Raw genomic sequence first — 17,846 nt, 5'->3', positions numbered from 1 at the left:
AACTTAGTCTAAAACAGCTGCAAAAGTCCAGGCCAGAAAAAACTTTTTTTTTGTTGACCAGTGTAATGTACAGTGAGGGGAAAAAGTATTTGATCCCCTGCTGATTTTGGACGTTTGCCCACTGACAAAGAAATGATCAGTCTATAATTTAAATGGTAGGTTTATTTGAACAGTGAGAGACAGAATAACATAAAAAAAATCCAGAAAAACGCATTTCAAAAATGTTATAAATTGATTTGCATTTTAATGAGGGAAATAAGTATTTGACCCCTCTGCAAAACATGACTTAGTACTTGGTGGCAAAACCCTTGTTCGCAATCACAGAGGTCAGACGTTTCTTGTAGTTGGCCACCAGGTTTGCACACATCTCAAGAGGGATTTTGTCCCACTCCTCTTTGCAGATCTTCTCCAAGTCATTAAGGTTTCGAGGCTGACGTTTGGCAACTCGAACCTTCAGCTCCCTCTACCGATTTTCTATGGGATTAAGGTCTGGAGACTGGCTAGGCCACTCCAGGACCTTAATGTGCTTCTTCTTGAGCCACTCCTTTGTTGCCTTGGCCGTGTGTTTTGGGTCATTGTCATGCTGGAATACCCATCCACGACCCATTTTCAATGCCCTGGCTGAGGGAAGGAGGTTCTCACCCAAGATTTGACAGTACATGGCCCCGTTCATCGTCCCTTTGATGTGGTGAAGTTGCCCTGTCCCCTTAGCATAAAAACACCCCCAAAGCATAATGTTTCCACCTCCATGTTTGACGGTGGGGATGGTGTTCTTGGGGTCATAGGCAGCATTCCTCCTTCTCCAAACACGGCGAGTTGAGTTGATGCCAAAGAGCTCCATTTTGGTCTCATCTGACCACAACACTTTCACCCAGTTGTCCTCTGAATCATTCAGCTGTTCATTGGCAAACTTCAGACGGGCATGTATATGTGCTTTCTTGAGCAGGGGGACCTTGCGGACGCTGGAGGATTTCAGTCCTTCACGGCGTAGTATGTTACCAACTGTTTTCTTGGTGACTATGGTCGCAGCTGCCTTGAGATCATTGACAAGATCCTCCCGTGTAGTTCTGGGCTGATTCCTCACCGTTCTCATGGTCATTGCAACTCCACGAGGTGAGATCTTGCAAGGAGCCCCAGGCCGAGGGAGATTGACAGTTATTTTGTGTTTCTTCCATTTGCGAATAATCACACCAACTGTTGTCACCTTCTCACCAAGCTGTTTGGCGATGGTCTTTTAGCCCATTCCAGCCTTGTGTAGGTCTACAATCTTGTCCCTGACATTTTTGGAGAGCTCTTTGGTCTTGGCCATGGTGGAGAGTTTGGAATCTGATTGATTGATTGCTTCTGTGAACAGGTGTCTTTTATACAGGTAACAAGCTGAGACTAGAAGCACTCCCTTTAAGAGTGTGCTCCTAATCTTAGCTCGTTACATGTATAAAAGACACCTGGGAGCCAGAAATCTTTCTGATTGAGAGGGGGTCAAATACTTATTTCCCTCATTAAAATGCAAATCAATTTATAACATTTTTGACATGCGTTTTTCTGGATTTTGTTGTTGTTATTCTGTCTCTCACTGGTCAAATAAACCTACCATTAAAATTATAGACTGATCATTTCTTTGTCAGTGGGCAAACGTACAAAATCAGCAAGGGATCAAGTACTTTTTTCCCTCACTGTAAGTGGTGAACAGCCAAGCTGACGGTGGTTGGTTTTCCACCAATCAAAGGGCTGCCAGGTGAAAATTAGCATGTTAAAGACTGATTAGCATGTTAAAAAAAGATCACAGCGCCACAACCAAGGAGTCGGCGCGCGAAGTGACTGTGAAAGCAGTTTGCCTTGGAAGATAACCCCCCTTTTCCTGAAGACGACCGCTTGTGTTGCGATCGAAACGTCGCAGTTTCATGTTATTTTTTTGTTATTTTCTTTGAACCTATTTACGTGACTTTACCGAAAGACCCAAAAATATTAATTCCTTCAGTCACGAAAGCTTTAATTCGAGATATAAACGTCTGGGCTATTGCGCACTTTCAGATGTGCGGGAAGAACTCAGAAGCCGTTTCGCCATTGCTCGATGTTTCTCTCGATTCACTGCATTATTTAAGTTGTCATTGGAGCAAAGTTGCCAGTGTGACTGGACGATAATCGGGCCAACAATCACTCCCTTTGTCATCCTGGGTCAAGCATTACAATGCAATTTGGATTTGTATAGCGTTTGCGTACAGGTGCGTCTCAAGATGTTGCACAGAAACAGTGTAATATGTACATCGTGTACACGGCGACATATATACACATTGGATACGAAATAGTCAGTCATAGGCTGAAGTGATGAAGCAATTCTTGACACTGGGCATGAACAGTAAGTCAATAACACAGGTGGCTGGGGAATGGCGTTTCCATATTCCAGGGGCACCAGAAAAGGTGCCCCTTCTGCATTAGCGGAGGTTGACCCAGGGACTTTGATGAAAGTGTGTGAGGGCCTGAGTGTTTGCTTGAACTGCGAAATAGCAATGAAGGATGGCACCTTCACAATGGCATTGCAATGCTTTTTTTTCCTTCTTGCAGGAGGTCCTGAGCCTGTCTGGATGATCCTGTGCGTTAGATGTCCACTAGAGGATGGCGGTGCTGAGAGCACTAATCTGGGCAGTGCTGGTCTTTGGGCTTCTGCACGCATCTCATGCTGTGAAGAAGTACGTGAAGAAAGGCAAGGGCAAAAACAAAGGACTGGACCACTGCCCCTTGTAAGTTGAACCCCACTTACTTTGTATTGCATTTCATTGCAGAACTGTAAAGTTTCGTATTTAGAGCCCTGTGAATTGTGCACTATGTGTTGGATCATTGTTAATGACATGGAAGGAACTGGCTGTTACCACAATCTGAAAATTACGATTTTTGTATTTAACTGCATTTGATTTGTTACACAGATGATCCCGTTTAGTCAGTTGCCCGGCTATTTTACAAGAGATGTCTGTGGGAGCCATGGCGCACATGCAAGTGCCTGCAGGTGTGCTAAGACAGCAGCACTGTGCACATGGAGAGGCCATTCGTGCTCCATTATTCACTATTTACATGCCCTGTATTCTTAAATATATATATTAGGTCTAATTCATGTGTTGGTTGTATTGGCAAAATCACCCATGTTTTTCATTGGGAACTAAACTAAACTAAACATGTATTTTACCAAGAAAGGCCCACTGAGCTATACAGCTCTTTTTCAGAAGCGACCTGGCCACAAATGATGGCTCAACGAAGTGGCTTATCATCTGGGAATGTATAGTGGCAGCCAAGTACTCAAAACGCATGTTTCTGAAAACCGGAGGACCCAGAGAAAAATTCACATGACCACTGGGAGAACACGCAAATTCCAAATATGCAGGCGTTAAGGATAGGATCGAACCCACGACCTCCTCTGTACCAGGTGAGGTAGTTAATATCTCGCCACCGCAGTGAATACTGGGGCCTCGGGGTAGTTTCCTGGACCAAACTTTTTATTTCTGAGTGGGGTTGAAAAATGTTGTTCCACTCCATAGTCTATGCTAGGATTCCTTGTGGAAGCAAATAGCGATTATTTTTTAGACCGTCCCTGCCATGGGAATGTGGAATATATCAACAACTCGTTAAGGATTACCAACATACATGACCATTGCTGCATGCTTGTTTTTTATGTACATAATTTGAACTTGTGTTTGATCACGTAGTCATATTCCTACGTAAGGACAGTCACATAAAAACACAAATACGTTGCCTACAAGGACTCTCAACTGAGTGTCATTTGTGGCCAGGTCGCTTCATATTAATATTCTTCATAACTACAAGTGTAGCACTGCATTTCTACCATTGTTACATTTTGTATACCTGTAAATTATGCACTGTAAACTAAGCTTGTTAATATTGACAATTTTACCCCAGAGCAAACTCATACAATACACCAAATAACTCAGAAGCCTTAATTGATTCATGCATTCACTTTGCAATGGGAGAGGTTTTAATTGGTTTCCTGCCTGAGTAGATCTGGCAACTACATCTTGGCTCCGTTCCCAGTTGCGTGAGCGTGCAAAGTGTGACTGCCAAGAAAATGCCACGTCCATAATGGAAATTACTTTAATTATTATTATTTTTTACATCGGCGGTCTCCATCACACAAATGAGCCATGATGCATGCTTATTTACAATAATAAAAACGTCAAGGCATGTTAAATGGTAAGTTCTATTAGAGAATTGATACATAAATTGATATGTCTCCTTCATTATGTGTGCCTATTAGGTCATAGACTGATAACAAAAAGAAGAGTCATCTAAAAGTAAAAGTTTATTTCATCCACCTTGCACAGTCACATCTGTGCCATGAAAATTGAAACAGATCACGTAAATACCTATGTGTCATTAAACCCTACACCATTCAAACACAGCCAATTAGTAAGGTTTGTCACGTAAACAAAATATGCCCATTCATTACTAGTACAGCACACTGGTGTGTTGGAGAGTACACCCACGTCATTTAAAATTCGAGTACGACGTTTTGCCAGTAATTACAACTAGAATCATCAGGTGACAGCCAAATACAATTATATTTACGCAATCTAACCCAAAAAAGTCTATTATGGATAATATTGGTCGCGAAAGCCTACGTGTTAAACTGAAACAGATCATTTGAACATCAAACGATTTCATCCCTTTTTAAACATGCCAAATATTTATCCCGACGCTGACACCTGTATATTTGGAGTTTGTATGTTCTCCCTTTGGTCATGTGGATCTTTATCCGGGTACTCCGGTTTTTCTCTCCACATTTAGAAACGTGCGTTCAATGTATTCGGCTGCAATAAACAGCTCAGTGGGCATTACCTGGTGAAATGAAAATTGTTTAGTTTATAGTTTATTTTTAGTTATATCCGGAGATACCATCACTGGGCTGTCTTCGTCCTAACTGTCCTCTTAAACAAATCCACAACCAATTACCTAAAGTACCACTTAGTTCCTCCAGCTCCCTCTTGTAGCCTCAGAAGTGCCTCCTTATACCGACTAAAAATTCCAATTGCTTAAACTTTGTTTGGTAAACAAAAAGTCTCTCTGTCTTGCTGCGCCACGTTTGTGGAATAACCTTGTCCGCTCATCTGCAGCTTGGTTCCCTCCCATCACTCCTTCTCTCTACTACCCCATTAAACCAAAACGCAGAGATTATTTGTTCCCGTAACTCACCTTCTTTGCGTGCCTCTTGCACATGCTTTTTTTATGTCACTGAAAGACTAAATTATCGAGCCGTACCTAACTTGTTTCTGCTGCCTCTTGTTCTCATATTGCATATGCACAGTTGTTTTATTCGCGTAGGTTTCCGTTTACGGCCTTTATTAACCTCGCTTGTGAGTTGTGCACTATCCCTTAAGGATGCTGTACTCGTTTTCCGCAATATTGATGGTTTGTATTTATTTTGTTGCCGTTGCTGCTGTGTTCACGCGCCACACAGATCCAACCTTGTAAAAGAGCTGGCAAACTGGCTAAATGGGATAATCTGAGTAACAATAAAATAAACCTTAATACAAATATCTTTTGGCAGGAGGCACATGCATTTTCGTGTACATGAGAACTCCTGTTACCTGCGACGTTATTATCCTGCAAATCCTATTATCCATGGGAGCTATAGGGCCCGGTAATACTCCTATTATCTGGGGTCCTATTATTCCTATTATATTGCAGTGGATTGACCAAGGTGTTCTCGTACAACGTGTGCAGCATGAGTCAGCATCGCTAATCTTAACTTGTTTCTATCAAATCGGGTCAAATGATGATAACGGAGTGTAGAGGTAGTCAATAACGCAATGTGGCTAAAGCTCGGACATTGAACAAAAGCGCATTATGGGTCATCTAAGTGGCTGCAGGTCATGTGGGCCAGCAGTGGAGGACGCAGTGACTCCAACACCGTGTGTGCAATTGAAGGTCACGTGAGATCATTCATCATGTGGTGGTAAAAAAGAAGGCGATGGAGCAGCCCTGCAATGTACTCACGCTACTGCTGGTGGAAGAGGCTCCACGAGAGGAAGCTCTAGAGAAGCCCCTCAATACAGCACTTTGGTCTGCTCTCCCACACTCGTGATGCAGTCTCAATTAATCCATGTAGACTCTAAATTGCTGGCAGAGTCTTGTACTCGACCAGTGGACGCTCTGTTCCACAAGGGATGTTACATTTTCCAGCCCAACTTTTCACGTAATGCCGTGGTGCAGAAATGTTTTTTTCTCAGGGAACACTTTGGATATGCGTGTGAGTGGCTGGCTGGCTCAGGGGGGCTGAGATCCAGGCTCGGCAAAGAGGTCAGCACCTCTGGGATTCATTTCTAGGCTCCAACCAGTGATAAAATTACATTCTCCAACGTAATGAGTTTCATTATCTCAATTAAGTTATCGTTGGTTGCACTCGCACATACAATGAAAAATATAAAGATCCCCCGTGGAGTCATAACAGACTCTTGGAGCAAGTGCTGGTTGTGAGCATCAATGAAGGCCTGCATGGCACATGAGAAGGTGGGTGGCCAGCACCGCGCCCGGCCATCTTTGTCTCGATAGTGGGGAAGTTTACACACCAGAGCAGGTACTTATTTGAGGCTGAATCGACCTAGGAGAGGCCCAGAACCAGTTAAAATATTCGTCACTGTCATTGGCCATGAGTGGAAATCGAACTTGTGTCATCGGGTTTGTAGCGAAGCGTGCTAACCAGTGCGCCAGCACTCCCCACACATATTCAAACACAGACACACCAAACAATTAAAGAGTTGGTTTTTCACTTTATGCGGCATATCCCAGCTATTGAGGGCTCATGCAGCAGATTCACGATGAAGCCATAATCAAGCATTTTCCCCTTTGCACAACTGGGAATGCTTTATTTATACAATAGAAGTGTAGTGATATCGCTGGATGTCACCACGATGTGGGTGCAGTACCGGCCCTAGAGGGGCACGTTGTGCGATGTAACGACATCACTGGATACCACCATGTCGTGGGTGTAGTACCGGCCCGAGAGGGGCACGGTGTGCGCTGGATAATAGTGCTGGATGGCACCATGCTATAAGCGCAGTGCCGGCCATACAGGACAGGGTGTGTGGTTGCCGACCGAAGGGTAAGGTTGTGTGAGGCCATGGCACTCTGGTTGACCCGGGAGGACACGTGACCGGTTAGGGATACCAAGAGGGGGCTAGTGGGGTCACATGATTGGGACCCAAATTCTTCCCGAGGGTTCTGGAAGGTGGACATGGCCAAGGGCGGAGCCGGCCACGCCACAGAGAATATCAGCCGAGTCCCGAGAGGGACCAGGGTTGTTCATCCCAGGAAAGAAACCCTTCGTCTACGATCTCCGTTCAACGAGTCTTCCAGCACGTGGACCAGGGCAGATATTGTTGGTCCCGGATCCGTAGTAACAGTTATGTAGTAACTAGTGTAGCTAGCCAGGTGGTCACCACCTTAGGTTGTTATTCTGTTAAGGGGAAGTTACCCTGGGTGTTGGAACTAATTAAAATGCGTTGCCTCCAAATTCTACGTCTGCGACTCAGTTGAACCCATTACAGACGTATCCAGGTATTTTTTACGTATTATATTGTGTTTCTAATGATGATTAAACAAACCAAATAATATGGTTAAAGTATTAACTTTAATATTATGCATAGTATACGAAGGCAGGGAGCTGCCATGATAAATTGGTTATCGCACTAGACTTGCAAACCAGAGGTCGTTGGCTCGATTCCATCATCTGGCGCGGCAGTTGAAGCGTTGGTGCCAGTGTATGTATGTTGAACTTCTTTCGCACGGTATGTATCCAACCATGCTAATCAGAGGTGCGGTCTCTCAAATCCCTCCATCTCCATCCTCCTAGTAGCAGTAAATAAATGTGTACATCAGAGTCCTTCAATCGGCAGGTGATGTTTGGTGGAACAAATGATAGAACAAATACCCTAGATAGAGTTCACTACTTGTTCTCTCTGCCTGTGTCCTCTCTTTGGAATGTTAACACTTAAATTCTAACTTAGCAATCTTTGAAATACGTAATCAACCAGGCTATGCGTTAATTGTGTGTTGACCGACCCTCTGTGTTGTATTACATTACATTTCGATATTTTACTAGGTTATTTAATTTTAGTGTGTCCTTCTCCTGATTTTCAGGCTTGCTTGCCGTGTCATCGCACTTGCAGCACCACGTTTTGTTGTCCACTCATTGATATGCTAATTTTTTCTCTAACCCCCCTCCCTCTCTCTGCGTCCGCCCTCCTCTGTCTATTTAAGGCCACCCCACAGAGACGAGCACCTCTCTCTGTTACCTGTGTTGCTCTCTCTATGTATCTTGGTGATATCTGTCTGCTAATATGTCTGTCTATAGTTTTCTGGTTAGATTTTATGTCGCTATTTCATTATACCTGATGATGATTGCTTGTGTTGCAATCGAAACGTCGTATTCTATTATTTAATTTAATTTATTATTTTATCTTTAGACGTGACTTAACCGAAATGAACAAATAATAATTCCTGCAGTCACGAAAGTTCTAAAATTAAGATAGAGTTCACTCTTTTGAAGGAAACTTCCACCAGCAGTGGCGTGAGGAAGCAATTACAGTGTTACACCTTTACCTTCTATACCCAATGCAGTTGGGCACTTTTAAATCTAAATTTAAAACGCATTTATTTGTTACTGCTTTTTTGTGTTTAGGTTGTTGTCCTTCCACCCCACCACCTCTGACGAGCACGGTTGGCTATGTACGGTGTGAACGAAGTTCAACGTGCAAACATAAGTATGAAGGCAGCGTGGTTTTGTAGACAGTGAAGAAAATTATAACTGTGGTGAGACTTCTGGGTATTTTGCTGTTTGCGGATCTGACGTGGAAAATGCTTAGCACTGCAAGTATCTGTCAAAGTCAAAAGTGAAATAAAATGTGATATATTCAGTTGAAGATTTCTGTCATCACAGACGGAAATTCGTTGACTGCACAAAACAAATACGCTGTTCGTACGAGCACCACAAATCTATCATTGGATGTTGCCCCTTCACAATAGCGTGAAGAATATAATCATTCCATCACTGTCAACCAGTAACCCGACCACCACGTAGAAGGAAATCCAGAGTGATAAAACTCGACATTGAGATGGGCCTCATGGCTCAGTGGGCAAATGCCCATACCAGAGCACACGGCTGCCCCTATTGAACCTTGCATGCCACTTGAATATATGCACTCCTGCATTCACGAGGACAGCTATCATCATACCAGAGTTTTGCTGGTGTATTCTGCTTTTAGCCAAGTCACGCATTGAATTAACCGTATAGCTGAGGGTGATGTAATTTTTCATGACGTAACAAAACAAGTTATGAATTTGCACGATATGACGATTTATTGTGATATTGGTGTTCTACAATTGCGTGGCATTTAATATGTATACACTGTGTTGTTTATGATTTCCTTGTCCTTCGAGTTAGAATAAAGGTGACTTAGAAGTGCTTTAATCTGCAGTTCACTCAACATAAATGGCCATCGCGTATAGTTATATCTCCTATTATCCCACCCCGCCAGCATCCAATCCCTCTCTATCCCTATCATATGTGGCCTAGTCTCTGACCTCAAGAGGTCATATCTTCACTTCGCATAAATCTAGGTGAGGTCACAAGGGGATTATTTGGAATGCAATATTTTAAAACGTTATAATGTATAGTTTAATTCGTGTTTAGATTATGTTTAAATCATGTTCATCAAATCGTGTATTTCTTGTAAAGTGTGAGGAATCACACCTCTTCAAAGATGTTGAAAAACAGAAATAGGTTTGACCCTTTCTGGCAAAGAAACAGGTGTTAAGATGTAAAAAAAACACCAAAATAGAAACAAAAAGTCCCATAGATATAACTCTTCCAAGATGTCCTGGCCTGTCTGGATTAGTCGGGAAAAATACCCTCTGGAAGAGCTTTCTAGTGCTCTTCGGTCAGCAGTGGCATGGGCAAGCTATCGCAGGGTTCAACCTTTTACTTGCTTATTAGCACTGTTGCTTTTTAATACAACAGCACTTTGATACGTCCAGTACGCGACTAATTTGGTACTCTCCTGGTACAGCTGGTATGCAGGAGGTTTTAGATGCAATCCCAACCCTGACGCCTGTTGCATATTTGAAGTTTGCATGTTCTCCCCGTGGTCGCATGGATTTTTCTCCGGGTCCTTCGTTTTTCCCCCTCCACATTTAGAAACATGAATTTAGAGTATTTGGCTGAGATACATTTCCACGTGATAAGCCCCTTCGCTGAGATATCATTTGTGGCCAGGTCGCTTCTGAAAAAAGATCTACATTGCTCAGTGGGACTTATCATCATTGCTTACACACATCAGCACAGGAATGGTCCAATAATGGGTACAGTACACAATGGATCTGCCATGGAAATTTGGCATTTAGTCCCTGGAAAATTACCCCAGAGGGTCAATGACATGCACAATATTTCATTTAAAAATACTCAGTAGTCATTTGCTATTTTAATTAGGGTATTCTCATCTATTACAAAAGTCATTGAGCAGATGTATATGTCAAACGTCATTAATTTCTTAAAGAAATGAGAGATGCAGGAGGAATTATATTGATGGGAAACAAATGAATAAGTGTACTGTTTGTAATATCATTGCAGATATCACTGGGAGACTGAGCTTAGTGCTGTATGTTGAATTTAAAACAAGGCAACCAATACTGCTGCTTACTGTTTTGTAAAATGTTATTCACTGCAGAATATGGAAGAAAACCCGCGGTTGTTAGTTTTGCATGCTAAATGCTACTGTTATTTCTAATCCGTCTATCATTTCCTGCACTTTACAGCTCAGCCACGAAGACCACACTGGCTCGGTGAGTCTTTGTTTATGCACGTTTCACTGCCGCGTAAATGCGCCTCTGGTGTGGAAGCCATTTTATATGGCACGCTTTATGTGAGCTGTGTGCAAGGTGCTGTTAAGTGCATACAGAGAATGGATGCTTTAGAATGGGCAAAGTGTCGCCTATTGTACGTGTCATTTGCCCCAGCCTTTGTTATATAGTTAGATGTAGTGTGTCATACAACACACAATGACATGCATTGCCACAGACCTGATCGTTGTAATGAATTACATTCAATTTTTTGGCCATTCATTTTAGTTGTATCTTGCAATCACATCACCCCACAGTGTGTGTGTCGAGCAATGCTTTGGTCACAAGGCTACTCGTTATAAAAGGATACAGTAAGTTAAATTCCTGGCGACATAAAGTGCTAGATATTGGTTTGTATAACCCACCTGGAAAGTCACTAAGTTAACTCAGCCTGAAATCACGAGTAGTTGTGTCTATTTTTATTTCCCATGGAGAAGCAGAGAAAGTCAAGCGTGTTTTCAATTTGACCCCCATCACCTCTCTGTGCCCAATTTTTGGTGTGATAGGTGCTCGCTAAAAACTTACAATGAGGTCTAATTTAGGTTGAACGAATCATTATTCACAATTCCTCTCATACTTTTGACTTTTGTTTAACATGTTCTGCTCATCGCAATTCATTTAAATGGAGGAAAAAAAGATAGCAGGAATTTGGATGCATTTGGGTCCAGAAATTGAAACAAGAATAATTTGAATGGCTGAATATACTTGGAAGCTCACATTCCTATAGGCCCTCAGATTGAACGAGCAAATGGCATGTTTAAACCTGCCCCCACCACTATCCCTGTCCACACCATTTATATTATACATATGCAGCACGTATCGATGTGTCAGCCTGTGCACAAGTCACCTTGTTTTTTGTTGAGCGACCTCAGGACACGTGATATGGTCTAACACCGTTTGAGACTAGGCTCGAAAGAAAGCTGTCTCTGGTGTGGACCAATCAGTTTCCAAGACAATGCATATATTATCAGAGTATGTTTTTTGTTTGCATTCTGACCACAAGTATTGTGATTAATGCAGACATGATTCCTTGTAAAAGGTTTCAGTTTGGTGTTAACATCTTAACACCTGTTTTGTTTCCATAAAAAAGGGGAAAACCTATTCTCACTGACAAAGACATACCCAACAATATCTGGCCCCATGGGTATATCCAGGACCCTTTTAAGTGAATACATTGTTACCTAAAGCCTCGCCAGAATATAAAACACGTGCATCTAGCAAGACCCTCGCATGCTTCACACCGATGTCGTTGCAGTCGCCGAGTTGCGTTTTGTTCAATAAAAAAAATGTGGTTGAAGACCAGTTGTGGATTTACATGAAGGGTAGCAGATTCATAATTAGCACCTAATTATGGTTACACCACCATCAGACTCTTTACAATCACGAACAGGTATTGCATTTTGCATAAAGCCGTTCCTATGCACATTGGACACTGTTCAGTGATTTTTGCTTTGAACATTCAAACTGCCATGGCCACATGCTTTTTATCGTACTGCATTTGCTCCACTGCTCTATAGCAATGAAGCAATCTTGGGGCCACATCTTCATGATAATTTTATTTCATCAGCTTAACCTCAAACATGGCAATGGAAATGTGGACATGCTAAGGGCACACAGGCTTTCCCTGCACATTGCTTCGCTTCAATACTGATAGGAAAACACAAAATCTATAATGTGCCTTGACCCCAGGTGCGTGCACTGTGGCCTTGAAATTGTCTTTGTGGCTTGTGCACATTCAAATTGGCTTTTCTGTGGCTTGTGCCTCATCAATTTAAATAAGCAAGCCGAAAACATAAGGAAGCCATGACATGTCTCAGAGGTGCGACTTGTTTTGGCCAAATGATCCTTATGGCGGTACCCCGAAGTACAAAATAATACAAAATGGCCGAGGCAATTAAATATTTTATTTCTGGGATGCTATTTTTTCCACGGGTGTACTTAACTCCACAACTGGGGTACCAATCAATCCGAAACCAGTGCTACTCCGCGGATGTTGAAACGCAGCGAGGACGATTGCGCTGAAACCCTGAACGCTCGTATATACCACAGTGCATCGTGTACAGCTCGTCGAGATGAGTTGATTGCTGCATCGCCGACCATCAACAGACTAAAAATGACTGCATCACGGACATTATGCGAGAGCCGGAGTTCTATCAAATGTAGCTTCCACTCAGCACAAGGGGCACCTGTGTCCACTTTTATTAGTACAGGGACATGTTCAGACAATCGTATCTTGACAATTATTTGGGTTATAAATAATCCAGGTATTACGCACTGGCAGAGTTAGGAACTCGGGTTAATGGCTAAATCTATCCTTGAAACGTGGAATTCTCTGCAGAACATTTAAGTGTGGATTTTGCTATTAACATCAGTACACATATACGTCTATACATAATATGCATTTTCAATCTTGACTTAAAGCTTTCGTGACTGCAATAATTTATATTATTTGGGTATTTCGGTAAAGCCACGTAGTTATAAAAATAAGATGCCATATTCTATTCAGATTTGGCCAGGGGAATTCAGTCGACACCCAAAGAATATGCATTTTCAACTCTATCATAACCTGAATATGTTAGAAATTGTGAGGCAGATTTTAAATCGTATACACTAAATAAAGTGTACAGTGGTAATAGGTTTTTACCCTTTCAACTGGTACAAAAACTGACACCTTTATACAAGGCATCATGTTTTCAATAACCACAATACAAGCAGTCAAAATGCAAACATAAAGAAACAACTCTGATAATTATAATGATAGGAGTACAACTCAAAAACAGCGCACTATCACTCTGATAGTGCGTTGTTTTTGAGTTGTACGCCTTTTGGCGTCATCTGGTCCAACACCAATGGAGACTAGGCTCTAAGAAAAGCTGTCTCGGGTGTGGACCAATCAACTTCAAGGACAGTGCATATCATTATCATTATCAGAGTTGTTTCTTTTTGTTTGCATTTTGACTGCTTGTGTTGTGGTTATTGCAAACATGATGCCTTGTATAAAGGTATCAGTTTTTGTACCAGCTGAAAGGGTAAAAACCTATTACTATATTTTGCCACTGGTAAAGGAGGTCTCATAGTGTAAAGTGTACAGTGCTTATATTAAATGAGTACAACAGTGCAATGCAAACGGCAATTTATGTGATTACGGGGCAACTCTTGGGCTTAAAATAAGACAATGTCGAATGAACGTCACATGTAAAAATTGTTCTCGAATTTCAGTTTGTAGCACGTGTTGTTTAGTATATATGCCTGACGTTTTGCTCTACGCAGTTGAAACTTTTCAGGAACAGACTTTAGCCAGATTTATCCAATAATAATAAAATGGCTTTTTCCATCTGAATTGCATTCGGTGACCAATCCAAGATGTGTTGCAGTAACCTGCACCCCCTGCATCTGCCAAATGTACTCCACCCATAATAGAGATTTTGTTCGGTTAGATCGCATAAATATTAAGTGTGTCGTTAAACCCGCCATCGTCGGACACAGCCGATTAGTGAGGTTTGTCATGTAAACAAAAAAACGAGCCAATTCTCCACCCACCATGCCCTCCTTTTTGTGATGACACATCAAGATGTCATATTCTATTCAGATTTGGCCAGGGGAATTCAGTCGACTTTTATCAGGGCCACTTTGCATGCAGCCAGTTCGACCCAATGATGGTGTCATGACTTGCGTTTTGAATTGGATTTAAGTGAGGGAGAGTTGCGCAACTTCAACGTCACTCTCTCGTCCAAATGCATCTGTATCCAGTGGTAAGACTATGTCTAGATGGCTGGATATGATGCTGGATGCAGTGTATGTTCTGAGGAGACCTCCTGATAGTATTTCCTCCAACAAGGGTTCTGCAGACCCAAATCAGATACTGCGTTTGCCGGGTTAGTTAACCGCCACCCGGGGTTCGGCGTTGGCAGCTGCTGGCAGTACCCACTCACCAGGTGCAAGATGGAAAGCACTTGGTGTGTGCCTACGGTAGCAGCTATGGTGTTCTCAGTAAAGATTGACTGAACACCCAGCTGGCCAGACCGCAGCCAGTAGATGAATATTGTTAAACAGCTTCTAACATTCCGTGTAAGAGGAAGGCTTGGTGGATCATGGTGAAAGCCCAATAAAAACATTTGGAATAGTAAATAAAGTGTACAAAGGACAATGTAATTAGAGTTATTCAATCACTCTGCATCGAAATAAAAAAAATGTATCTCAGAAGCCTCTTAACTAACTTTATAGCATGCAGTTGATCATTCAGAATCAGAGTTTTTATTTGGTAAGTAAGAAAACGATTGTTTTCTCGTTTAATCACATGCATTTTGCATTTAACATTTTTTTGCGTTGCAAAGATATCAACATAAAAGCTTTGAATGTGCGTGAGGATAGCAAAGATGGTAGAGATTGTGGCAAAAATTTGCAAAACTAAAAAAGTTATTTGAGAATTGCAACCAAAAAATATTACAATAAAGCCTTGAGTCGGTTTGTGCGATGAAATGCTGTGCTGTTCACTTTTCAGGAATGATTCTAAGGAAGAGGTCTCCGTTGTTAACACCACAAGCACCATCATCAACCGGATGCTGCAATTTTATGACCCGCGCATTCGGCCCAATTTTAAAGGTGGGTAGAGAGCATGTGACACGTGTACCGTGATACGACAGTTGAATTACCCTTGCATGTGAGGCTCCATTCTTAAATTGGCATCAGAGGACTATGAGAAAGAGAAGGGGACCTGGAGATTCCTGGGCTCAGTGCCTGCCCGCTGATATAAAGTATGGAGGGAAAGGCATCACGAGGGAATATCTTAGACCATTTGAACAATCATTATGAGTGGATACAAATGAGACGCTAAAAAGTCACGTTGTGTTATCCTATGAATCATTGGCAGCCCTTTGTTACTCCACTGCTGGATGAATGCCTCCCAACACTGCGCCTGTCATGGGGGTTGTTTGGCCAAGGTTGAGCACGTTGCTCAACGTGGGTTGGTTACTCACTCGCCACTGATGTGAGCTGTGCCTGGTTCCCTGTATTCCAGGTGCAGTGCACTGACTACTTGCATACTGCTCCATCCCTTCAAAGGCCCCAATACGAAACATAGCAGAATAAGCACTTTGGCGAGGCCTCAAAATAAGTCTACATAGTAAGGTGCAGCGTTAATGTAGAGCCCTGAAATTTCTTGCTAATGTCATTACTTATGGAAGGCGCTCACCTAGAGGGAGTTCCAGAGAGCCCTACAATAGAGAAGTTGGGCTACTTTTCCACATTGAGCAGACATCTTGGGAGAGGTGGGAGTGCCCAAAATTTACCCCACCAAGGTGTGACCTCCCGATTGACTAACTGCGGTTTATCCATTTATGCAAGGTGGGTGAACAGAAGTAGGATGGATTCTAAGAAACTTGCACCATTGGATCAACTGCCACGCCAGAAGGTTGAATAGAACCAGTGACCTCTGCATTGAAAGTCTAACCATTACACCATGGCACCATCCCGCTTAGCCTACTTCATACTTGTGTAATAATCCTTCTTGAGACGGCTTCGGAATCAGTCCTTTTTATTTCCACTCCACAATACACTTTACTCACTCACTCTCCGTTGCTGGCAGACAACGGAGAGAGGACAGACTTCGCACTAAGTCCCCACCGCGCACGTGGCACCCAGAGCCCCGTCCGCGCGTGACCCTGCTCTTGTCAGTTCCAGTCTCCTCTCGATCGTTCTCTCTCACTCTCTCTTAATCCCTTCGTCACGTGGTCCCCCCAGCCAATCGTTCATGGACAGCTTCGACCATTCTCGATGGTTCCCTGTCAATCCCTGGACCACGCCTCTCATCCGGCTCCCCATTAGCTGGGCCCCCGAATGGCTAGGCCAATCACTCCTGATGACATGCCGTGATCACGCCTGGGCCATGGTCCCTATCTCAACCCTTATTGGCTACAAGCAGGACCGGCAAGCCAATCCCCACGTGAACCCTCTATGGCTGTTATTACATCACCCCCCCCCCCCCCCCGGTGAAAACATTTAGCCGTCTCGGCTGGGAAAAGGGTGAAGAACCAATTCCGCAACATCTTATTAGGGCACCAAGGTGCGTTTAACAATTCGAGGGTGAACCGGCGTTCCCGCGCCTAACAACATTTAAAACAGTCACCCATAATAAAAAAAAATCACGACGTACATTCGGGCACCCCTGCAGCGCAGTAACGACAGGGAAATCAGCGAAACGATCAAACGTTAACGAAACGGAAGAGATTTCGACCACGTACGCGACGCGGGACCCTCTCCGCTCCCAGCGCAAGGTCGCTTTGCTTCCGGATGGACAGGAGGTGGCAGGCTCGAAGAAGAAGTAGGTTGTTGGTGCTTGGTCACGTCCAGGGCGGGCCCCGTTGGAGGGGGGGCAGCGGGGGCTTCCTCAGCCCTCAGAACCTGTTCATCTGCAGGAGGCACAACACAGTCCCCCCTGGGATCAACGGGCGTGTCAAGCGGCGTAGTCGGCCCGGCAGAACCCAGCAGGTCAGCTAGTGGGGATGAAGGACTGACACGCGCGTCAACATAGGGTTTAAGTCGCGAGGAATGAACATACCACCGACGTTTTCCGTATTGAACGCGGATACTTTGCGAGTTCCGAACATCTACCAGCGTCACAGGCCCCCGCCACGGCCTGTGCAGTTTAGGGGATGTGCCCGCCGGTACCTGGGGGCAGTGGAGCCACGCCAGGTCTCCCACTGACCAAGGCATGCGAGTATGCGATCGACGCGCATACCGTTCGTTCCTTGCCTGAGCACGGACCGTCGCACACCGGGCAGCCTCTCGCGCCTCCGTTACTCGTTCAAGCGAGTCACGCACGTGGTCAGGCAGGGAGCGGGATGGTTGTTTACTCGGCGTCCCCAGTTGCACATCGATGGGTGGAACATTTTCACGGCCATACATCAAAAAAAATGGTGAGTATCCCGTGGACGTGTGCGGAACCATGC

General features: G+C 43.6%; 1 protein-coding gene across 1 annotated transcript in view; it reads left to right on the top strand.

The window, feature by feature from the left end:
• Positions 1-2,567: 2,567 nt before the first annotated feature.
• Positions 2,568-17,846, top strand: part of GLRB (glycine receptor beta) — a 197,276-nt gene continuing 181,997 nt past the window's right edge. The window contains exons 1-3 of the mRNA XM_078600829.1: positions 2,568-2,738; positions 10,816-10,842; positions 15,401-15,501. Of these exons, the coding sequence (XP_078456955.1) occupies positions 2,614-2,738; positions 10,816-10,842; positions 15,401-15,501 (253 nt within the window). The 5' untranslated portion in view covers positions 2,568-2,613. The remainder of the gene's footprint in view (positions 2,739-10,815; positions 10,843-15,400; positions 15,502-17,846) is intronic.

Source organism: Lampetra planeri, chromosome 15 (assembly GCF_965212315.1).
Source record: "Lampetra planeri chromosome 15, kcLamPlan1.2.h2, whole genome shotgun sequence".
NCBI lineage: Eukaryota > Metazoa > Chordata > Hyperoartia > Petromyzontiformes > Petromyzontidae > Lampetra > Lampetra planeri.
This window is presented reverse-complemented; position numbering and strand designations above follow the sequence as displayed.